This window comes from Lissotriton helveticus, chromosome 9 (genome assembly GCF_964261635.1).
Source record: "Lissotriton helveticus chromosome 9, aLisHel1.1, whole genome shotgun sequence".
Taxonomy (NCBI): domain Eukaryota; kingdom Metazoa; phylum Chordata; class Amphibia; order Caudata; family Salamandridae; genus Lissotriton; species Lissotriton helveticus.
The window spans coordinates 642,554,445-642,579,967 of record NC_136070.1 but is presented as its reverse complement, the minus strand read 5'-3'; the positions used below and the strand labels follow the sequence as shown (position 1 = coordinate 642,579,967).

At 44.5% G+C, this 25,523-nt stretch overlaps 1 protein-coding gene across 3 annotated transcripts in view; it reads left to right on the top strand.

Moving 5' to 3' along the window:
• The window catches only part of PCNX3 (pecanex 3), a 713,235-nt gene that overhangs the window by 416,674 nt on the left and 271,038 nt on the right, over window positions 1-25,523 (top strand). For all 3 annotated transcript variants that reach the window (XM_078660716.1, XM_078660718.1, XM_078660717.1), the window contains exons 23-26: window positions 7,334-7,442; window positions 10,928-11,057; window positions 11,426-11,484; window positions 22,136-22,351. In XM_078660716.1, coding sequence (XP_078516842.1) covers window positions 7,334-7,442; window positions 10,928-11,057; window positions 11,426-11,484; window positions 22,136-22,351 — 514 coding nt within the window. The remainder of the gene's footprint in view (window positions 1-7,333; window positions 7,443-10,927; window positions 11,058-11,425; window positions 11,485-22,135; window positions 22,352-25,523) is intronic.

Here is a 25,523-nt window from a genome sequence, read left to right as displayed (position 1 = left end):
TCAAGACATCTTGGACAGCACTCAGAACTGATTTCAGGCAGGTCATAGCACTGAATCTGCTTTGGTAGCAGCTTCAGACTGTTTTCGCAAGCAGGTCGACCAGGGCGGATCAGCGGTATTAATTCTGCTCGACCTCTCGGGGCATTTGACACCATCTCCCCAGCTTGCATGCTTCAGTGACTGTGGGAAGCAGGAATCACCGGGAGGGCCCTGTAGCTTTTACAATCTTTTATGCACGACAGAACCAATGTCGTCAGTTATGGCGGGTTCAAAGCCTTCCGTATGGGGTCCCTCAGGGCTCCTCGCTCGGCCCCACTCTTTTTAATCTTTGTGACCCCCCTGGCTTCGTTGGTGAGATCTTTCGGCTTTCAAGTCCTCGCCTATGCGGATGACGCGCAAATCATAATTTCCATCTCCAATGATTTTCAGCTGATTGCCCAAAAGTTCAATCACTGTATGACCAGCATAATACAATGGATGAAGGACAACTCTTAAAATCAACACGGATAAAACCGAAGTGTTGGTTTTTGGTCCTCAAACTTCGATTTGGTCTGCCGCTTGGTGGCCCGAGATCTGCGGTCCCCTTCCTGTTCCAGTGACAATGACCAAAAATCTGGGAGTCATTTTTGATGAGGGCCTGTCTTTTGACGCCCAGGTGAACCGCACAGTTGGTATACAACCTTTACCACGCATTTTTTACCACGCACTACCATTACAACGCGGTTTTTACCACGCATACCATTACAACGCATTGCGCTGGGGGGCGCTCTAGGATAGGGAATAGGTTAATTTACTATCCAATAACCTTCCCTAGTGTCCACGGGGACTGGAGTTGGAATAGTAAATTAAACTATTCACTATCCAGCACCCCAAAGCGCTATGCGTTGTAATGGTATGCGTGGTAAAAACCGCGTTGTAATGGTATGCGTGGTAAAAGTATGCGTTGTAACGTCATACATCCGCACAGTTAGTACCTGCTTCTATATTCTTAAAAGTGCTGCTGTACATTACCTCGGAGCTACACCCGCCCATCATCATTGCACTAGTGACCTCTCTTAGACTATTGCAATGCATTATACCCTAATGTTAGCATAGGCTCTCTGAATAAGCTTCAGGTGATGCAAAATGCTGCAGCTAGGCTTATTCTTAACATCCCTAAACACCAGTCCGCCAGGAAAGGAATTTGTGCCTTGCATTGGCTTCTGATCAGGAAGCACATCACCTTCAAGGCTTTGAACTTGGTTTACAAAGTTAAGCATGGTACAGGCGCATCACATCTCAAAACCTTGTTCCATTGGTACACTCCAGGCAGAACCTTGAGATCTTCTTCCCAGAATAAGCTTGTCTCTCCTAGATTTCATAGGTCCAAATGGGGTGACTGCTCATTTTCTGCGGTGACCGCTAAACTCTTGAATTGTTTGCCCCCCCCCCCCCTTTATCTCCGCGGCAAATTTACTTGAGTCCTTAAGGAAGATGTTAAAGACCTGACTCTTAGCTGGTTGGTGCTAGTCTCTCTTTCGTCTCGCCCAGCCCCTTGATACCGTTTGGTTTTAGTGCGCTATATAAATATTCATCCTATCCTATCCTTTTTTTTAGATCTGGTCCTCAGGATAGTTTCCTTGACGATCGGTGGGTGCTTTTCATTCATTGTATGTGATTGCTGCAGCTGAGCTCGCTGTGTATGCTTCTTCTATTGATTTTTTGAGCCTGGACTCTATGGACTATTGGCCTTGGTCCAATTGCATTCCCCGATTGTAGGTTGCATCCCCTTTTGGGGCTGCCTCTTTTACTGGTTGTATACTGTGTATCTCATGGTCTTGTAGCTTTCTACTCCCTACGGGCTTTCCATTGTCCTTCTTGGAGATCAGCGCTTCGATGAACATCTTACTTCACCTATCATTTTTCAGATAGTCTGGTCCCTTCTGTCTTTTGAACCGGCTTATCATATTTGGGGATCTTTGGTGAGGTCGGTTTGCAATCCTTCCTCCGATGATCGTATTGCTTGTGTATCTGATTCTAAAATTAGGAATCTGCGGCTAGATGTCTTTATCAGATGGACAAGTTACTTACCTTTGGTAACATCTTATCTGGGAGAGACAGGATCTAGCTGCAGAGTACTTATCGACCCACCCGTTCTTCCCCACTCTGCGAACTGAGAGCCCTGTGGTCTCCTAGATCCCCTCTTTACATTCTACTGCGGTTCTTTCTATCTGTACTTGTTGATACAATATTTATCCTTTTTGGTCACACTGTTTCCTGAGATTTTCTCGACATAGCCCTGCGTTGTTGGCACGGAAATGGTAACAAAGAAACAGACAGCGCATTGGGGAGTGCTTATATGGACTCCGTTGACATCACATTCTGGAGACGACATCGCTGCAGAGTTGCTCAATGCCCTCTACCGCGAAGGTACTGCTGAAAAAAATTACTCATCTATTCTGGCGCCTGGGAAGGATTCTAATGGAATCTGCTGCTAGATCCTCTCTACCAGATGAGGTCCGTCACACCAATACAGCATCACTACTAATACCACACACAGACACTACTACCTACACAAACATCAGTTTCCCCTTTACCACAAGTACCATAACAGTGGCACCGAAAGGAACCAGTACTGCTACCAGTGCCATCACAACAGTACCCTGTAGTACCACAACCACCAGCTCCGGCATCATTATATCAACAGTACCAACACCATGTCTACTAATAGAAATACCCTTGTCAATACTACCATGCCATTGCCAATATCAACATCGGCGGGAATCCAACCCTACCACCTCCAATGATGTCCCACAATACCACATTGTAGGAAGCTGACTCTGTATATACTATATCAAAGTGAGGTATAGTGCTCCCAGCCAGAGGGGTGACTGATCTATGCCAGGGCAGTGAGTTGTATGCATGGCACACAGGGATGTGTGCCATGTCGACTTTTCACTTTGTTCCACACCAAGACATGCAGCCTGCAAAGGCAGTGTGTGAATGTAAAGGTACAGGGCCTCTAAGGGTGGCACAATAAGTGCTGCAGCCCTTAGAAGTCTTCCCTGGTCACAGTGCCCTGGGTACCTGTGGTACCATTTACCAGGGGCTGACCTGTGGCCAGAGATTCCAATTGGGTACAGTTTTGGGGAAAGAACACAGGTCCTGGGAACCTGATTGGCAGGGACCCAGGGCACATCAAGTCAAAGTGAATCAGTAGCCTTGTAAAAAGTGTGTGGGGGGGGGGGTTACTGCAACAGAAACCCAGCTTCTCACTCACATCCCTTCGTACATATAATACCACTGCCAGTTTCAACTCCACCAATAGCAGTAATATCACTGCCAATACCACACACTGCCATCCCCCCAATACCATCACCACTTTCACTACTAAAATCAGAGCAGTACCACCAACATACCATTATCAGCATCTCCAGTTGCATGCTACCACCACTAACACCAATCACCCAGACCACCAATACCACAACACCATATTCACAAAAAGAATGCCAATAAAAAACCAGTATGATCACAAATGCCAAATATATCTATACCATCCTCATAAGTACCACCAAGAACTCACTACCAAAGCTATGAATGCCACCATGGTAATTGATACCAACACTACCAGTACCACCACCACAATAGCTATACCACTCATCCCACACTAACACCACCACTAGTAACGCCACAAATCCAACATACCACTCAATCATCACACCTCTGTAGCATTCATTTCAGTACAGAAAGCACTCTTTTCGGCAAATGGAGTACTAATACCCCTGAATAATTCCACTGCCACAATTCTAGTCCCACACCACCAAAAAAATCAAACCGCCATCAGTATATCTACCAATGCATTCTACTCCACTGCCAATTCCTTGACTATAACCAATATCACCAGCACTACAACAAGTACAACCATCGCAACACCACAACCACTCTTAACACTTCATTAGCATAATGACACCACCAATAACTCCACAACAAGTGTGTCACCACTGCCGATTCAATCACTAATAGCACCACCAATAGCAATATCCCTCTAGTAACACAGCCAGTAACACAATGAATACCATCACTACCATCAGAAAGACATCCAATACCACCAGTCCCACATTACTACCTGCCCCAGTAATGCTGTCATTAAAGCCTCCACAAATTCCAATAACTCAAGTACCACCAGCTGTCACCAATACCACAGCTCCAGTACCACCTCCAATACCAAAATCATTAATAAACCCTAATAACGGTACCACCATGACTAATGACATCACCAAAATCCCCTTCACCAATTCATTACTGCCTCAACCATTGATACTCCAGTAACAATAAAAACAATACCATTACCACCAATAGCACACCACCATCACCAACAATACCTTCTCCACTAATGGCACCACTGCTACCAGTATCACCAGTAGAATTACGCCCAATGTCACCATCATCAATACCGTCACTACCTTTTCCCCAAACAACTAATACCACAAACACAAATACATATCGACCATTACTACCAGCAATAACCCCAAAACCAATACCACACCGTCGGTACTATCCCCAATTTCATAAGCACAATATCATCACCAATACCACAACCACTAGTCCCTTACTACCATCACCCCAATGCTGCTCACCACCAATACCACCATGAATACACAACCCCATACCAATAAAACAAATGCCTCCACTTATATGCCCATTAACTACACACAACTACAAATATTGCCATCACCGATACTACCACTATTTCCACGGGTTCCACCATTGTCAATGCCACCACTACCAGGATCACATATGACTACCGCAATACCAGTACCACCACTAATACCACTCATATAACCACACCACCAGTACTGCCTACATCACAGCCACTGCCATCAATACCACCTAAACCAAGAACTCCAATAATGCTACCATTGCACAGTATCGCTAATAATATCTTTAATATCACCATACTCGCCAGTACCATCACCGATGGTTGCCTCCAATATCAGTAATACAAGAACAGTTTGACTACTGCTATCACTGATAGAGCGGTAATTTCTTCTGGTAATTTCTCAATGCAAAACCCTCATGCTACCTCTAATTTACCGCTGAAAAAGGTGTTGGGCCCTTCACACTCTATGTATTACCTTCAGGAGATTTAAATAAACCTGAACAGTCAAAAATGCAATTATTATTTAAGCCAATAAAGAGAGTTGTTGAGTATTTTAAAGGGTTTATTTTCTAGTCAAAAGTTACGTTTTTCTCTGACCCTTTATTCATTAGTAAAATATCAACCAGGTTACAGAATTTGGAAAACAGGAAAAATAGCATTAATACAGAACACATTACATTCTGCATACAAGCATTACATGTAGGAAAGAAAATGTGGCTCGAAATATCAGTCAAAGTCTTGCAAGGCTAATCAATAATTAAATAGTTTACAAAAATCTCCCATTAAGAGAACTAAATGCATAAGTAAAATCTTTTCAGAACTAAATAATTAGTCAAAGCATAAACTTAAAGTTTAGCATATAATTCTATCCTAATCAGCTGCACTCTCTGTTCTGTCTGTCTCTAAAGAGCAAGCAGCCCCTCCTTCACCAGACCTCAAAGGAATGTGGCCTGCAGTGCCAAAATATGACGTGCAAGGACTTTGGAAAAAAATTACCAGGGAACCCCCCACCTGACTCTCCTCGGACGCCCCAGCCTGCACCCGTGATGATCTCGTCCCTAACCCATTGAATGTCTGGTCTAATCTGTTCCTTCTCTCTAGAACTCACACGCCCCCCTGAAGCCTAATGAGCCTGGTAGCCAACCACGCCTCCAGGGAGGTCATTATTTATACTCTAATTCTTGGCAGACTACACAAAGATGTTGCATCTTCAGGAAAACTTGTACGTGATTGGTCAGCCATGATGGCATGAGGTCTCACTATCCTGACTCATTTTAAAATCCTGATTATACCAGTTTTAACAAAAGAAGCATACATGAGTAAATACATTTTATAAGTTTGCAACATTTGCTAGGAAAAATGTTTCATTCTAATTCTCTTCCTTCCACAGTACAGGCTAGAAGTATACTTTAGTTAACTGGTACATTGGCACAATCACAAGAATGTACAGTTCACAGTGGCCTTGACTCTTCCGCAGTTTGATTCAAGCTGGTGTTTGCGCATGCTCTCTTCTCTTTAATGCAAGTCATAGCCTTGCTGGATTCACAGGCAGCCATTTAATTGTAGGCCCAAAAACAAAACAGACACAAAGAGAATATTAATTTCATGTAAATAAGCCCATTAGGTTTCCCTCCCTCATACTAATACCCCTTATAAATGTTTACCTAGCCAAGCTATTAGTTTAAAGCAGCTTTTATGATTGGTTATGTACAACATGCAAAAATGTGCAATGTACAGCATAGCATTATTATGCATTAGTGTAAATTTTAAAATCGCACACAGTTAATACAGCGCACACAGCTAATACAGCGCACCCAGTTAATACAGCGCACACAGCAACATGCTTTAGTGTTTTAGATAGCTTTTCATGCAAAAAGCATTTAGCCCAGTGTAGTGTTTGGTACATTTGTTAATTCACACACTTTATAAAAAGAGGTGTTATTAACTGAAATATTTATCAAAATATGCAACAAGCCAAAGTCTTTTAAGACAGGAATAGTGAATTTAGATTACAAGGATGAGCTGGGAAAAGAGAAACACTTTCGATTAATCTTCAAAGCTAAAAAGGCCACTTTTCTCTACACTGCAAAAACACATGTTAATTCACCAAAAGCATTTCAGACTGAATAGGCCTCATTTCATGTCTTATGTGCCATGTGTTTTCACTTGCACCAAAATGTGTGTGGCAATTTAAATGCAGTCTGTCTGAAGCACAAAAATAAACAATGCCTGACTCCAGGTGAAATCTGCTCCATCATCACCACCAAGCTTTGTTAAAGTCCATAGGTCTGCATGCTATCTAAAAGATGGGAAATGGGAAAATCTTTCTGAATACATGTTTGCATGCACTGTCGCATTTAACTCAGACCTATTGGTTTTGCAATTGCTTGCTTTTTCTTGATAACAAGCGGTTCCTATGAAGTAGCGAGGAAGATGGCACAACTCAGTTAGCCACTGGTATTTAACATTGGTTATTTAGGGTTCCCAGCCATAGAATATTTTCAAGCATGTGAATCTAAAACTTACCAATGCTGAAGTACTGTAATTGCAAGTGAGTAACTTTTTTTATCCCTTTCAACATAAGCGTTTTATTACTTACCTTAATAACTGAGATTTCTATTGTGAAAAGGGCCAGGATAAACACTATTGGTCCCAATTCTGTGAATTCATGTATGTATTTTCTTCTTCCTACAGCTCTGGGACTTACTATACAAGTTGCGCTTCGTCCTTACCTATATTGCACCCTGGCAAATCACCTGGGGTTCAGCGTTTCATGCCTTCGCTCAGCCCTTTGCTGTCCCTCGTATCCTTTTGTGTCAGTTTACAGCACATGTGATATATTGTCTTGTTGTCATTGGTATTTTGATCTCCTGGGAAGGGGGAGCTGAAGGTGCGGTTTGCATGAGTAATGGGCCTGGGGTGAGGGGACTGTTTGATACCTTGTGGCGGATGTAGATACTAAGTAATCATCACTAATGCAATGAATGTTGATCTTGCATTAGACGATGAGGATCTTACAAAATTAATGATTAGCACTGTGAATCATGGACATGCACACCATGTGTTCTGATCTCACTATTACAACATTTAGTAAGGCAGTGACTAAGTTTATATGTACTAGATGAAACAAAGTAGAACCCTACATTCCTTTCGAAGACACTACCTCCAACAGAACATTGCCAGGACGTGCAAGTAGCTGTGGCATGGCCCTTAAACATGCATTCCTCTCTTCCATGACCAGAGTTTTGACTGGAAACGTGAGGCACAGAGTACCCTGTATCTAGTTGGACATGTAGGCTGGGCAGTTGAAGGACCCTGGTTGTGGATGCCCTGCCTTAGAAGAAATAGAGGATGGAGAGAGAAGAGAATGAAAGGTTAAGCGATGACAAATGAAAGTGGAAACAAAAAACAGACATGAAGGAAAGAGTGGAAGCACGATAGACAGTTGGTACGATCAAGGAAGAGGGTAAAGTGGCATGTTCGAGTGAAAAGATTGACTGAAGAGGGGAGTGACTATAGTAGGAGAGGCACAGTGTGGAATAATTGTAGTGCATTAAAAGCAGTGAGATGTGTAGTGTTACAGAAAGCAGAAATGATAGAGGTTAGTCGGGAATGTGATTATCATTTTGCTTAAGAACAATCACAATTGGTTGGCCTCTCAGAACTCCTGTGATGGAGGTTAAACTCCCAAATTGCCTTCTAGCGGAGTATTGATGAACACATGAGACCATGTGTAGTGCAGGATGGTGCATGTGTGAGATTTTAGTACTGGTGGACAGTAAAAGGAGCTTTCATTGGTGGGTGGTTTGAATCCTCTTCATGAGTGGACATTACAAGGAGCTTGGATTGTTGGAAACTGTGAGGATCTACCGGGGACAGTGTATGGAAGAGGCTCTACCAAAGAAGTGGTATATTCTTGTACTGTGAAGCGTTGGGGACAGATGTCACTGTTGTGGCATGCAACAAACTGTTGGTGGTCAGTGAGGATCTGACGCTAGTGGCCAGTGTGAGTAGTTTGCACTGATGTAAGGACTTTGTCCCAGTGCTGTCAATTTTGCACTAAACAAATGCTGTGTTGTACAACGTGGAATGATTTAAAAGAGGAATGGAAAACGAAAGTCTGTCTGGTCTTTTAGGGAAGCTTTACATCATTTTCAGGTTTTTTTTTAGGCTTTAGCCTTCTGACATTGACTGCAATAAATTCCTGTTACCACATACATTTGGTTGCTTCTTTAGCCTCAGTTGTTTAACTGCTTAAACCTAGCCAGCTCTGCTCTTTTGCTTTTGAGTGTATGATTTTTAGGTCGAAGTATTCAGACAGCACAGATGTCTGGTTTGCGAACAACATCTTGGGGACATTCAGAAAGCTTCCCTGGGAATGCGTACTGCCCATTGCCTACCAATGGCTTTGTGGTTTGTAACTAACATTTGCTTGCATTCTATTTGGTGTGTTTATGTTACACTGTCCAGCTTGAGTTAAATTCTTCCCTTGCCCAAACTTTATTTATTGTATTTTTCCACCAGTATTGGATTTCTTTAAACAAGCTTTTAAATCTTTTTCTTATCTTGTCACATTTGCTGTGCAGTCAAAGACCGAGACCAAATGTCAGGCTTTGTCTTCCAGGGAGCCCTATATTTAGTTTTAGTTCTCTGACTTCAAAGTGAGAGGATTTACGTGACAATCATGCTGGCTACTGAAGATGTGCTCGTCAGAAGGCTGTGCAATGTTATTTTGTTTTCTAATACACAAAAAATGTGAAGGTCCGTAAATGAACTGTGCAGATATGAATCACGTGTTTCGGTAATTTAGATGTGTGGCGGAAACAAAAAATTGTATATGATAAATATACTCTGAAACAATCTACTCTATGCCACTGCACTCTATGCGTTCTAGTTCACTCTGCTCCAACCCACTCTATGCCATTGAACTCTACACCAATGCAATCTACTGTGCACTATTCTACATTACTGCACTCTACTCCATGCAGTTTACACTACTTTACTCAAAACCAATGCACTCTACACCAATCTACTCTGCACCACTGTACTTTACGCCCCTGTTGTCTAGGCACTCTACTCCACAGCTGTTGTCTAGGCACTCTACTCCACAGCTCTACACTCTGACTCTCTACTCCAATAAACTCTACTCCACTCCATGTCACACCACTCTACAAGTCTCTACTCCACTCTATGCCCCTCTAGGACACTACAGCACCCTACAACGCTCTACACAACTCTCTTTATGCCACTCTACGCCATTCTATTCTACGACACACTGCTCCAATCCATTACTCCACTCTTTGACACTATGCCACTCAACTCGGCCCTGCAATAATTCTCCATTCTGCCATTATCCTTCACTACTCGACTCTATGCCACTCCACTGTACGATGATCTACTCTGCTCTACACCACACCCTCCAGCCCACTCAGCTGTATACCACTCCACGACACTATGCCACACCATTCTACAATACTCAACTCTGACACTTTACACTTCTGTGTCATTCAAAACGACTCCATCTACACCCTTCCACTCTACAACATACTACTCCCTCCACATCACTTCACTCTATGCCACTCCATGACACTCATCTTCATTCCGCTCCATGCCACTCAACTCTACGCCACTCCACGACTCTTTACTCCACTCTGTAACACTGTTCTAGTCCACTTTACGCCACTCCATGCCACTCTTCTTTACCCCACTAACTTTTAGACATGCTGTACAGGTGTACAACATGGCTAAAACATATTGACAAAGCCAATAGCTTTTGCATAGGTGAGACCTATTGGCTTGCCAATGCCCGTTTACTTTTTCTGTTCATACTTGTACAAGTTTTTATGTTTATGGAAAGTAAAGTACTTTTGCAGTACCTTTCCTGAAAGGTCAATACTAATGGCTGTTTCTTTTTTTTGTTACGCACTGAATGACAGAAAAACAAATGCTCCATACTTACACAGTTGTGCCCTGCGGCATGATGCATAGCAATCTAAGAGCCTTACAGATTCAAAATATGTATTTTGATATTTATTACTAGTGTAGTAGCACGACATTATTTTCCACCCTCTACTGCAAAAGAGCCACAGTACCAAAACTATAGAGATGTGATAGATACAACAGAGAACAATTGTTGAAGCAGAAGGGTAGATTCTTTTATTCAGCCTTTACGTGAAGAATTGTCAATTAAATTGCCAGTTTATTGGGTATGACCGGCTTTTTATGAAATCATGTTTCTTTCTGGTTCGGGTTTGTGGACTGTATTCCTTGACTTTTTCTCCCCATCAGACTCAGCCATGCTGTTTGTGCAAGCGGTGCTGTCCGCCCTCTTCTCCACCCCTCTGAACCCACTCCTGGGCAGTGCTGTGTTCATCACCTCATATGCTCGACCTGTCAAATTTTGGGAGCGAGACTACAAGTAAGTGTCCAGTGTTGGACCTGCAAGTGCTGTATTTGGAAAGTGGGATATGTTTTACAAAACAAACTGTAAATGTAAAATAGACATTGTCTGCCTGCTCATACTAGCCATCTGTCAGCCAGCCAAAGGCCTAAAGTTTGGCTTTGGTCCACTGTGGGTGATGCAGATTTTCATTGAAGTGTGGCTTTATCTGAGTTTGCATCTGTTCTTCATGTCTTGAATACTACTAATTTGTTCTGAGAAGCACACAAGGTAACACAGGTGGAGAGTTATACTGTTAAACACAATGGGAAGCCAGAATGTTCTAGTACAAACACATCTGCTGAATCCACTATCTAACCAAATATTAATCTTTTTCCTTCTGGCAGCACTAAAAGGGTTGATCACTCCAATACTAGGCTCGCTACTCAACTGGACCGTAACCCAGGTATGTATTCCACTCTGCCTAAGTGCCATGGCATATCCTCTCCCCTCCAGGGTTTTTGAAGCATTCTGGAATCTCTTGTAAAACATGGACCATTCGTAATCCCTTCCAGTGCATTGATGCAGATCTTGCTACGGCAATGCAAAGTTGTAAAGATTTTCCCCGTAAAATGTCATAGTTGATTTTCAAAACTTTGCAAGCTCTGCAATATTTGCGAATGTTCAGATTAAAAAAATTCAGCAAAAATATTTTGTGGAGGAAACTAATCTTAGCAAAAGCCCTCTCTTATTGGGAGAGTTTGCTTGGATTTATACATTTTTTTGCGAGTGTTGTGGATCTTCTGAAAAACCTTTTTTGGAAGACAAAACTTTGTCAGAGCTTTACGAAGTGTAAAGTTTGTACATTAGGCAAAACGTAGGTGATTTGAAATTCACCTAATTGTAGGGCCAGCGACATTTTTGCTGAAGATTTTGTGATTTCCAAGAATTAGCATCTCCCTTTGTTCATGGTTATAAAATGGATTTACTCACTAACAATCATTTTAAAAAAAATCTCATTTGATCCCAGTGATTTATTTGATATAGTTTAAGAATGTGTTGCACGTTTTTCCTAAGCTTCAAAAAAATTTTAAAGTAAGCTGCAGGTCAAGTTAGGTGTAGGAGTCTTATTAGACAAAACAGCATTTGTAAAGTTAAGTATTCTGTTTCCTGAAAGAGTAGTTAGCGGGGAGTGCGATTTTGAGAAAGTGTTTCAGAGGACCATTTATTCAGTCTGCAATGGGAGATGATTAGTGAACTGGATGATCAATCAAGTTAATGGAGGAAGTTCAGATTGGTTGTGCTTTCTTGTGTGATGGTGATGAGATCAGTCTGCCATTTAGATGCTTTGCCGTTTATAGATTTGTGGATCAGAACAAGTATTCAATTTACAAGTGCCTTTTCATGCAATTAACACTGGGAATTGATTTGGCAGGAAATGTTTGGGGTATATCAAGTATTTATGTAGTTGAGGAGTTCCTTAATGTAGGACATTACAGTAGTCCAGTGCAGGTGTAATTGAATCGTGGTTTAATGTCCTAATGTCATATTTATACCGATTGTATATTCTTTTGATGGTGAAGTTGCATGAGGATGTAGTTACATAATTGTAACACTGCATTGACGGTTTCAGGTATGTGGAGGGATTGAGTCACAAACACCAAGGATGAACATTCTAGCTATTTGAGCTTGTGATATTCACATTCCATTGTGATTGCAGACTTCATATTTCTGTATTCTGAAGAACTAATGTCCCTCATCAAACATGAACAAGCATCCCAGCTTGCCTGTCACTGTTGAGAAATCTTTCAGTAATGTTTCTCTGATCTTCAGATATTTATCTGAGAATCTTATAATGATCAATCAAACTGCCCTTATTGTTTGCCTGTCTTTGAATAAAGAGGTGCAGGTTTTGCCACCCAGTTGCAGAATGACTTGTCAGTACTCCGTAGTGTAGTGTTGTGTAGGGGCATCAGCAAAACTTGAGTTAGGTTCCAGTTCTGAAAATGCAGTGTAGTTGAAGTGCATTGACAAAGCAACTGTTATGTTCCCCGTGTCTGGGATAAATGAAAACACAGCAAATTAGGTCTGCGGTACTGCTAGTCTCATTATTGGATTAGCAGTATATGCATGTTGTTGGTCAGAAGTGATTTGGGCTGCAATAGCTGTTTGCCCTATCAGTGACAGAGAAACACATGGCCTATCCTATCCTGCTTGGGGTATGTTTTAACACTTTTAATAGGAACACACGGGCCCATCTGTTTACCAGTAAGGCGTATCGACAGCTGCATGAAGGTCTTGAAATTGAAAACCAACGTGTTGCAAGTTACATTGTAACATTCCTGAATATCTCTTTTGCACTTGAATAGATGGACAGATTTTGATAGCTGCATACACATCATGAACTATGTCCCCCCTTTGTCAGAGTTGGTCTGTGACACGAAAGGTTCCTTTTGTTAATTCCAACAGTTGGATTTGCTCCACTTCTCTTCTTTACTAAGGTTGTTATAATGTTTGAACTTGAGTCTTGTTAATGCAGTAGGAAAACTTGTGTCTTGACCAGGCAGTATGTATGTATGTATGATGTATATTTTTCCTGCAGCCAAGGATAGGAGCGAATCTTGTTAAGTGTCCAAGCATTAAGATTACATAGTAACCTCAATCATAAAAGTTAATTAGTAATGCTGTCCGTGATTTCGGCGGAAGACCTTCTTCCACATTCATTTTGCTGATTTTCATGGAAATTATTGTACAGCAACTTCTGATGCTGTTTGAACAGCAATCCTAGAATTGTATCTAAGCAAGCTTAATACCATGTAATGGTTTTTCAAGATTACAAACTTCAAAAATGCCAGATTTGACACAGACATCAGGAGGCAGTGCAAGTTAATTCTAAAACGAAATATTAAAGCAGGGTGTCCTTTCAGCTGAGGGTACCTTACAAGGGTGCAAGTCTAAAGTTGTGGCTTACTGTGCTTGGCAGATAGTAATCCTTAAGTCTTATTAATAGCTAAGTTTCTCTTGGTGATATCCCGATTTTAGTTACTTGAAATCCAAAAGAGAATTTTGCTCAGTATACACATTTTTGAATGACCCCAAAATGTCCAAATCCATTATTGCTCTAGAGACCTGGTTGTATGACTAAACAACTACCACTTAAACAGCGTATGCCTAAACCACGAAGGCTAAACCACTACCAAAGGCAAACCGCTACGTTCTGTATAACGAATCACTAATCCACGCAAATTAATCATTTTTGATATTACTGGAATCTACCACTTCGTTTAAAAAAAAACGCATGTTTGAAACACAAAAATAAATGTAATTAAAGTAAACAATACTTTTAAATTAATCAATTTTATTTCAATAATCTTTAAATTATCAATCGAATAATTGTTTATTACAAGTGCTGTTCGAGCATGCGTGTCCCCACAATAACGATTATTAGTCATGTGGCCCAGAGACTCGCACCCAGTTATGTTACGTCAGAAGCGTTTATAAACTGGTTTAAGTTTTTAAACGTCAGATCCAGGGGACGCTATATAATCACAGTTAAGAAAGAAACGGGTCTAAACTCCTAATTGAACTTCGGTGGGGACATGTATTGTTAGGAGCAACAGAAATGAATATGCTACTTACCAGTATGCATCTGTTCTTGGCATGTAGGGCTGCTAACATTCATATCTTAGCATTAGATCGCCGCCTAGTGTTGGGTCCGGATGATCGCACATTGTTGTCCTGGAAGAGTCTTCGAAGTATCCTGAGATAGGTGGCTCCTCCCCTGGACTACAGTGCGCATGGGCATCGGCTCCATCCCCAGATTGTTTTTCGCCATTGTGGCAGAAGATGGAGTGAAAAGTGTAAAGGATGTCCATGCTAATGATTGAATACAATAGTATATCTGCAGCTGCGACAGGCACCGGGGAGGAGGGTGGGCGATATGAATGTTAGCAGCCCTACATGCCAAGAACAGATGCATACTGGTAAGTAGCATATTCAGTTCGAGGCATGTGGGCTGCTAAATTCATATCTTAGCATAGAATACATAGCAGTCCCTCCATCAGCGGCGGTTGCCCGTGCCAGCTGCAGAAACCTGAAAAAGTGTCTTGAGAACAGCCTGTCCTACAGCAGCTTGCTGCTTGGAATGTACATCAACACAGTAGTGTTTTGTAAAGGTATGTGGTGTAACCCACGTGGCTGCTCTGCAAATATCCTCTAAAGGAATGTTCCCTAGGAAAGCCATGGATGCCCCCAATTTGCGTGTGGAGTGCGCCCTTGGGGGTATTGTTAAAGTGCGCTTGGCTTTTTGATAACATATTTGGATGCACTTAACGATCCACCTGGCTATTCCTGCTTTGGAAATAGGGTTGCCTTTGTGTTGTGGTGAGAAGGCAACAAAAAGTTGTTTTGTTTTCCTAAAGTGTTGTGTTCTGTCAATGTAGTACATCAACGCCCTCCGTACGTCTAACGTATGGAGCATCCTTTCCGCCACCGTTTGTGGGTTTTGGAAGAATGCTGGTAAGTCAATAGTTTGGTTGAGATGAAACTGTGACACCACCTTCGGAAGGAATTTGGGGTTAGTACGTAGCACTACCCTATTTGGATGAATCTGAATGAATGGCTCTTGGATTGTGAGCGCTTGCAGCTCACTAACACGCCTTAGCGACGTAATAGCGATTAGGAAAGCCACTTTCCACGTTAGGAACTGGAGTTCACACGAGTGCAGTGGTTCAAATGGTGGTCCCATCAGTCTGGTGAGGACCACATTGAGATTCCACACCGGAGCTGGCGGTGTTCTTGGGGGAATGACTCGTTTCAGACCTTCAAGGAAAGCTTTAATGGCAGGCACCCTGAAGACAGAGAGATGCTGCCTATTCTGAAGATATGCTGCGATGGCGGATAGGTGTATCCGAATAGAAGTGAACGCTAGATTGCACTTGTACAGATGTAGCAGATAACAAATGATGTTAGGGATAGATGCATCTAGCGGGTTGATGTCATTGGCTGTACAGTAAATGACAAAACGCTTCCATTTTGCAGCATAGCATGCTCTGGTAGTTGGCTTCCTTGCCTCCTTGATGATGTTCATGCATTCTGGAGGTAGGTTAAGGTATCCGAACTCTAGGACTTCAGGAGCCAGATCGCCAGGTTGAGCTGTTGCGGATCTGGATGCTGAATTTCTCCATGGTTCTGCGTCAAAAGTCTGGGCGTGAGGCGCAGTCTTTGATGCGGCACCACTGAGAGTTCGAGGAACGTGGTGTACCATGCTTGGCGCGCCCATGTTGGAGCAACCAGGATGAAAGTCATCGCGTGCTGCCTTAGCTTTCTTGCCACCAACGGTATCAGAGGGGCTGGCGGAAAAGCGTACGCAAATTTGCCTGACCAGTTCATCCATATCGCATTCCCCTGCGACTGTGGGTGAGGGAACCTGGCGGCAAAGTGTTGGCATTTTGCATTTTCCTTTGTTGCAAACAGGTCTATCTCCGGATGACCCCACTGCTGGAAGTACGGGTGGAGTACCGATGGGTGTAACTCCCACTCGTGCATTTGATGGCTGTGTCTGCTGAGCAGATCCGCCATTAGATTGTCCTTGCCCGGGAGGTGTTCTGCCATGAGGAAGATGTTCCTCTGAATGGCCCACCGCCACATGCCCTGAGCCAGATGAGACAGCTGTGGCGAGTGGGTGCCCCCCTGCTTTTGAATGTAGTACATCGCGGTCATGTTGTCCGTCCGGACTAACACTACCTTGTTGCACAGATGTACAATGAAGGACTTGAGTGCCATGAAGATCGCCATCAGTTCCAGATAGTTGATGTGCATCTTCTGTTGCTGCGTCGTCCATAGTCCCTGCACAGTGTAATCGAGCAGATGAGCTCCCCATCCCTGGAGAGATGCGTCCGTTGTCAGGGTAATCTGTGGCACTGGCTCCTGGAACAGTCGGCCCTTGCAAAGGTTGTGTGGAGTCCACCAATGCAGAGAGTCGTATGCCCGACTGGTAACCAACACTAGGTCTGTTAATTGTCCCTGAGCCTGTGTCCACTGATTTGCTAAGCACTCCTGGAGCGGGCGCATATGTAGCCGTGCGTGAGGGACTATGAAGATGCAGGAGGCCATCATGCCTATCAACTGCATGAACACTCTTGCTGGAAGTGAGTGTTGTGGTCTGAATTTCTGGATTAGAGACTGCATGCTGTCTATCCTGACTCGGTTTGGTTGAGCCACTGCCGTCAGGGTATTGATCGTCGCGCCTAGAAACTGCCGGACATGTGCCGGCTGAAGGTGCGACTTTGGGTAGTTCAGCGAGAAACCTAGATCGTGAAGGAGGTGAATGGTAGGCGACATGTCCGCGGCGCACTGTTGTTCTGACTTGGCTTGAACGAGCCAGTCGTCCAGGTAGGGGTAGACATGGATGCCGTGCCTCCTGAGGTGCGCCGCTACTGTCGCCAGACACTTGGTAAACACTCTTGGGGCTGTGGTGACTCCGAAGGGTAGGACTTTGAACTGATAATGTTTGCCTTGGATAGTGAACCTGAGGTATTTTCTGTGGGATGGGTGTAGTGGTATGTGGAAATAAGCATCCTTGAAGTCCAAGGTTCCTAAGAAGTCCCCCTGGTTTAACAAGGAAAGAATCTGTTGCAGTGTGAGCATATGGAAATGTTCTGACAGTATATACAGGTTGAGGGGACGTAGATCCAGAATGGGTCTGAGAGATCCGTCCTTTTTTGGAATAAGGAAGTACAGGGAATACACCCCTGTGCCTTCCTCCTCCACTGGCACGAGCTCGATTGCGCCTTTTTGCAGCATCACCACTACCTCTTGCTGCAATAAGTGCAAGTGCTCTGCGGACATAGGCCGTTGCCTTGGTGGAATGTTGGGTGGAGTGGATGTTAACTCTAGACAATAACCGTACTGTACAAGTTGTAGCACCCACCTGTCTGTGGTGATGTTTCTCCAGACGGGCAGGAACTGCTGCAGTCTCCCCCCGACAGGTGTTAAGTGGTCGGGGGGCAGTGACAGAGAGTCACTGTTTGCTTGGGGCAGAGGAGCGGGAGTTGTTGTTCCCTCTGCCGCGTCCTCTGGTGCTGTTTCCTCGGTAACCCCCCTTGTTCTGTTTGGGGTACGAGGATTGTGCTCCACCTCTAGAGAACTGTGACTGTTGACCCATCTGTCCTCTGGTGACTCCACGTGCACCTGAGCGACGAAAATTATTGCCCCGAAACTGTTGTGACTGCAGTGCCCCCATAGACTTAGCAGTTTCGGTGTCTTTTTTAATCTTTTCAAGGGTGGTGTCAACATCTGGACCAAACAGTCTATCAGGATTGACGGGCTGATTTAGTATGGTTGTTTGTATGTCAGGCTTAAACCCCGATATGCGGAGCCACGCCTGTCGCCTCAGCATGACGCTAGTGTTAATGGCCCTAGCTGCTGTGTCTGCTGCATCAAGTGCGCACTTTATGGCCGCATTGGAGATCAGTTTTCCCTCTTCTATAAGCAGTTTGGTGCCCTCTTGAAACTGCGAAGGTAGGTGTTCTAAAACTCGCTCTAGGGTGTCGTAATGCGCCCTATCATAACGTGCCAAGAGTGCCTGTGTATTTGCAATACGCCAAAAGTTGGCAGCCTGTGCAGCAACTCTTTTGCCCCCTGCCTCTAGCACTTTGGACTCCTTATCCGGGGGAGGAGCTTCACCCGTTGTTTGGGAGTTGGCCCTTTTGCGGGCATTTGCGACCACCAGGGAGTCCAGCGGCAACTGTCCCCGAATGTATGCAGGGTCCGCAGGTGCTGGTCTGTACTTTTTTTCAATACGTGGATTGACCACTCTCGCCCTGGTAGGTTCTTTGAAGATGTCCGCAGCATGTTTGAGGACCCCCTTGAGCATAGGCAGTGTCTTTACAGTCCTTTCAGAAACTGAAAAAGTGTCAAATAGAAAGTCCTCTTCCACTGGGTCAGCATGCATGTCTACATCATGATTAGCAGCTGCCCTTTCCAGGAGTGCATGAAAACCTGCTGAATCTTCAGTCGGGGAAGCACGTGCACTGAAAGGCTGTGGGTCAGGCTGTGGGTCTTGCCCCACATCCTGTGTGCCTTGGTCCCCAACGTCATCATATGAATCCGACTGTGCATCTGGTTCATTGATGGGGAAAGTGTACTGGTCATCCTCATTATATCCCTCACCCTCAGATTGTTCTGGGGAAGGAGTTGGGCTCCTTCTTGGAGGAGGTTGGATGGTTCCATGAGGCCTGAAGCGTCCTGAGGAAGCCTTTTCTTCTTGAGGGGGATGACATAGGAGTCCACTGGCTGTGAAGTGATCCTCCTCTTGTAAAGGGTCAATTTGCCCGTGTCTGCGTCGATAAAACGCTCTGAATCCTCTTCTGAGTCGAGTACCCGACTTGAAAGTGCCCCCGCCGTGGAAGAATCCGACTTTTTTGGCGTCGATTTCGTTGAAAAGGCCTTCGGCGCCTCTTTTGGCGGCAGAAGGAAGAGAAGCTTACTTGCGGGCTTCACCGGAATGTCCATCGGCTTCTGTGGCGATGGCATCGGAGCCGACGTAGCCGAGGCTTTCTCACTGATCCTCTGCAGCGAAGAGGCGATGGGGGACATGTCACTTGCAGTGGGCTTTGGCACCGACGAGGAGGCCTTGACCTTGCCCTCGGATCCGACGTCCTGGTGTCCCTTCTGAGTCTTTGACGATGATGCCGCAGCCGCCGACCCAGAGTCTTTGGACCGATGCGCAGATGTACCAGCCTTCGATCCGTGCGACTTTGTCGGCTCCGTCTCCACCACGCGTCCGACTAACGGAGTCCCAGTCGGAACCGGAGCCGCTTCTCTGGCTTTTGCGGGCTTTGACGGCGCCGCAGCGGTTGAGCCATGACGACCACCCTTCTTAGAGGATCCCTCCTCCGGCGTCGATTTTGACACAGTGGAATCGACAGATTTCTTCGACTTCTGAGGACCGGAGGTCGACGGAGTCGATGGAACAGCGGTTTTGGTCGTTTTCTGTGGTACGGCCGCCATCTTAGGTGTGCTCGACTCCATAAGTTTCGGTTTCGATTTTGGGTCGGCCATTTTAGGTGTAGTCGATACCGTTGGTTTCGGTTTCGGTTTCGATACGGCCTGCCCAGCAAGTTTGTCCGTGGCCGGGCCGGAAGGCGGGGCCGTGGCTTGCGGTACGGGGTCTAGGGTAAGGCCGACAGGCGATCCCGTGACCCGATCTTGATCTTCGTAAACTTCGGGGCATAGCTCGTCTGCTGAGCTATCTTCCGCGGCCCCATAAACCTCTTCGTCGTCCCCTACCTCTTCGACGTATTCAAGGCCTTGACCCCCGACTCCATCGTCGTGTTCCGGATCTGCCTCGACCTCCGTCTCGGGCGGGGAGATTTGAAGATGATGGCTCTGGTCCTCTTCTTCTTGGTCGCCGAAGATGTTTTCTGGATCCGGGGCCGCTTGTCTGGCCTCAAGGCGCACCGCGCGCCGAAGCTTGAGTGTCTTCTTGGACCTGAATCTTGCGCAGGCCATGCAGTTGTCCTCGTTATGGTCTGGTGAAAGACATTTGTTACAGACCGGGTGGACGTCTATATGTGGGTATTTGGACCCACAGAGCGGGCAGTACTTAAACGGACTCCGCTCCATGCTGGAAAGTTGCGGTCGTGTCGCGATGAGAAGGCCTCGATGTCCGAAGAGTGAAAATACACCGCTGATTCCGACTCAAAGAGACGGAAGAACTCGAGACCGTGCGCAAACAATACCGACGCTATGAAAACAAGGCCTTTTGGCCTGAAAAAGTTAGTTATTCTCGGTTCCGACAGAGAGACGTCGAGACCGCATCCGAACCCAATGGCGGAAAAAAACAATCTGGGGATGGAGCCGATGCCCATGCGCACTGAAGTCCAGGGGAGGAGCCACCTATCTCAGGATACTTCGAAGACTCTTCCAGGACAACAATGTGCGATCATCCGGACCCAACACTAGGCGGCGATCTAATGCTAAGATATGAATTTAGCAGCCCACATGCCTCGAACACATGTATTGTTTGGAGCAACATCGGAATAGAAAAATATTTTAATAACTCCAACGGTCATTCCACAAAAGTCTCTTACAAAATTAAGTAAAAAAAATATATTGCAGTACATATTTCTTTTATGTAAAAATAATTCACTTACATAAAAATGGAAAAACGTCCATCCACTGTTTTGTAACTATTTCAACTTTTACAACCAGAGATAACAGTCGCATTGAGCACTGATCTTAATCACATCACTGTAAAACAAACCAGCACTGCCATCTACTGGCCTAACACGCCAAGTTAAAACAAACTAATGTTTCTATATCGTAATTAAAATTAGGAAATGTACAAATGAATATTACACATTCCTAAATTAATAAAAAATGTACACAAATCAACATCCTGTTCCAAAGTATTTTATTATAATTGCACTTGCATTTAAGATTAATTATTACATTTTGACACTTTCCTCTGGTTTAGTAAGTCGTGGTTCAGGTTGTTGTTGTTCGTGTACAGTAGTGGTTAATGAGGTCGTGGTTTGGGTAAAGGTCGTGGTTAAGGATTCGTTGTTTAATACACTCGTTGTTAAGGATACGTTGTTCAGGCTGTTTCCCGTACACCTTATCCATCATGTGTAATGTGATCTACCACTTAAATTTAGCTTAGCTAATTTCAATCTTTGTTCTGGTTCTTTTTCTGTAATCCAATACCCTTAACTCCTTATTCCCTTTATTTTATGGTATGCTTAGCACAAAGATAATGTGCCTATATCTTGCATCTATTCATTCAATATTACATTTTAATCGGTTTTCTGCTTTAATCCCTGAAACTGTCTTGGGTTTGGCGGAGGTAGACAAAGCACATTGATTTTTCAAGCCATGGCCTGCTTCTGTTTTTCTGGCTCTGCACCTGGCTGTGTGTTTTTCAGACAAGTGCTTCTACATAAATTGATTTATGGCTTTGAAGGACAGGTTGAGGGGAGAGGGCCAGGATGTAACAGTTGTCCGTTGGCGAGTTTGAAGGAGTAGGTGGTTACCTGGGGTTGGAGCTTTACTGTAGGCTGTTACTGCAAAATATGAGGATGCACTAATATGTTGTCTTTTCATTTCACCTGCAGGTGCGGATGACAACAACCTAAACTCTATCTTCTATGAGCACCTAACACGATCTCTGCAGCACACACTTTGCGGGGATCTGCTGCTCGGTCGCTGGGGCAATTATGCAACTGGTGACTGTTTTATCTTGGCCTCTGACTACTTAAATGCCTTGGTGCACATCATTGAGATAGGCAATGGCCTGGTCACGTTTCAACTTCGTGGATTGGAATTCAGAGGTCAGACTTATTCCTTATTTAGAGAATTCTGTTATGGTGCTATCCGTATTGGGCTCTGATTATTCTTGCAGCTTAAGTGTTTCTCTGCTCCTGAATTTGACCTTTTGTAGCACACTACCCTGGTAGTGGGGAGTGACTGACCCACTAGATTATTGTCAGTTTGTAAGACGTTGACTTGCACCTCTGTAGACTCCACAGTCTGATCCTGCTTTGAGGAACATGTAAGTTCCTTATAGGGGATATGAAATCGATCTTATATTGGTGCAGCAGTGTAAGAAATTGGGTTATTCATTAACGGAGGTAAGTATCCACCTCAGGTAATAATCAGTCCTTATCAGGGTGACCACCCAAAGTCACTAAGTAAATCTGAGGTCACTATTGTATGAAGCTGAAAGGCTTAACTTGGAGGCAATGTGTAAAGTATTTATACAGTAACAGAACAGCAATAAGGCCAAAACTACGAAAACTAAAAATCCGAAAACAATTAGAAACAAATCCAATTAAATAAATAAAAAGACACAAAAATGACGAAAAGCCAATAAGGAACCGTAGACATGAATTTTTTAAGTTTTAAGTAAAAAATAATGCCAAAATGCCAATGACACTCAGTGGTCATAGTAGAACAGGACTAGGGCGCAAATGATTCTGACTGCGATGTAGTGCAGTTCAGATACACTAACCAGGTTTTTACTAGGCAAAAGATTTTTACCTTATGACTTAAGTCTTTTAGTCACAATCCATCTCAGGGGTATTCTTCTAAAGCCCCAAAGGACCGCAGGCGAGTAACTTAGAGACTCGCAAAGTTTCAGGCAGAGTCCAGTCTAGATCCGGTTGCCACTGATAAGCTGTGTGGTCGTAGAAAAGACCAGTTGTAGCTTGCTTGAACAGGAAATAAGCCTTATGACCATTGAAGTCCCCTTCTTTGTTCTGGGTACAATACAAGGGGGTGCCTGGAGATGACACATTTATGCCTGGCACAAACTAGTGGGCGGGAATGACCACTGGGCATGCCGTAAGCAATGGTGTAAAAGTTTCAGTTGGCTACCCCTAACCACTTTGGGCATTTTCAAGATAGAAAACTTCTTCAACTACACTAAACGTGGGCTCTGAGTGATGGGAGTGTGTGTAGGCAGTGTACTATGTTAATCCCATTGTACTCTCACTTCTATCACTAAAATCCAGTTTAAAGAAGTTCCTGTACCTACAAAAAACTCAGAGACTGACGACATCTGGTAGAACAAAGCTGAGTTTTCCAGCAACCAGACAATGGATACACGAGAATTGTTTTAACATCCTATCCTTGCCTTTTGAAGTGTGCCCTACGTGTTATATGTAAAACCCAAATGCAAAAACAAGGTGATGGACGGAATGTTTGAAATAATCTTAGCCACATGCAGTTGCATGGGCCTCATCCGAATACATCATTTTTTGCCTTCCTTGCCAGCTCAATTTGGACTCAGCCATATGCAGATCAGTCTTTACCCTGTTCCTCATGGGAACAGTCCAGCCCAAACTACCAGGCCAGGTCCTTCCTGAACCAGAACACAAGCAACCCAGGTCCTTGCCTGGCAGTTTGGGCAACACTTTTTCCATGAGGAGCAGGATCAAGACTGATTTGCAAATGGCTGGGTCTAAACTGAGGTGGCGCGATGAGCAAAAACCAATCGGTTGGGAAGTTTCCCCAAGCGATTGCCAGTGGCTTACATTAATTCAAGCATTTCATCCATCACCTTGTTGTTTTTCCATTTGATGCCCTGAGTGGGCCATGTATGCCCAGATGTGGTTCCCGGGCTCACTGTGCCACTGAAACCAAGCTATACCTGGCTGAAAAGCCCTCACTAGGGCAAAACTGGTCCGAGGTTGCTTGTGTTCCAGTTCAGGGAGGCCCCTAGCCTGGCAGTTCGGCCTGGACTGTTCTCATGAGGAGTTGGCTCAAAACTGATTTGCAAATGGCTGGGTCCAAATGAGCTGGCATGGTGGGCAAAAAAACAATGGATTGGACTGGCCTGCCGATTGCCAGTGGCTGAGATTGATTTGAGCGTTCTATCCATCACTTTGTTGTTTTGCATATGTAAAACCCAAGCAAATGTGTCAAACAGGTTTTGACACTCAAGTAGGATTTGACACTTATGTCAAAAAGACGCCTACTGTGTTTGGAGCCTGCCTAGCTAGGACGGGACAAAATAGAGGGGTAAGCCTTGGTGTTAGCTACATCTGCTTGTTACAGGGTCAGCCTTTGTGAAGTTACTCAAGTTCCTGGGCCCAACCCACAGGCTAGCCTGTCAAGGGAGCAGAAATCCTCCCTCCAACCTAGGCATTATGTCCCTGTGCTGGGAGCCACTTCACACTGGTGTCAGTTGGTGCTCATGCACATAAACCTCCAGAGGCTTTAAGCAGGGAAAAGGTAACTTTCTAAATTTATCTTTTTCTTAATAGATAGATATACTGAATTAATCTGCTAGAGACATCTAGCTACAGATTGCTTACCTTTAAATTTCCCAAGCGTCGGACTGGATTCCGAAGATTTATTTGTGCGCAGTACCCCTGCATGCCGGTAGGTGGTGTAGATTGGCATGGCTTCGATTGGCTCCGCATGGCATTGTCCACACTGGAAGTGACGTCCGCATCACCTACATAGGTGCCACCTTAACGTTTTGTTGAAACTTTTTTGAGGAAATACTTTCTCCTGGTGTGTTGAGGGATGTCTTCGATGAAGATAGTGTGAGAAAGTGCCCTTTTTCTTTCATGGTATGCCCCCACTTTTTTCTGAATTGCTGATGTACTTTGACTGAGTGTGCCCTGGGCTCCTGCCAATCAGGTACCCAGGGCCTGTGTTCCTTCCCTAAAACTGCATTGGAGCCTAAACCCAATTGGCATCTCTGGCCACATGTGAGTCCCTGGTAAATGGTACCCTAGGTACCCAGGGCACTGTGACCAGAGAAGGCACCTAAGGGCTGCAGCACTTATTGTGCCACCCTTAGAGGCCCTGTACCCTGACACACACACACACACACTGCCTTGGCAGGCTGCGTGTCTTGGTGCAGAACAAACCAAAGAGTCGACATGGCGCACATCCCTGTGTGCCATGCCCACAAAACACTGCCCTGGCATACATCAGTCACCCTTCTAGCTGGGCGCCCTGTGCCAGTGGTGAGGGTACAGGTGCATGAGC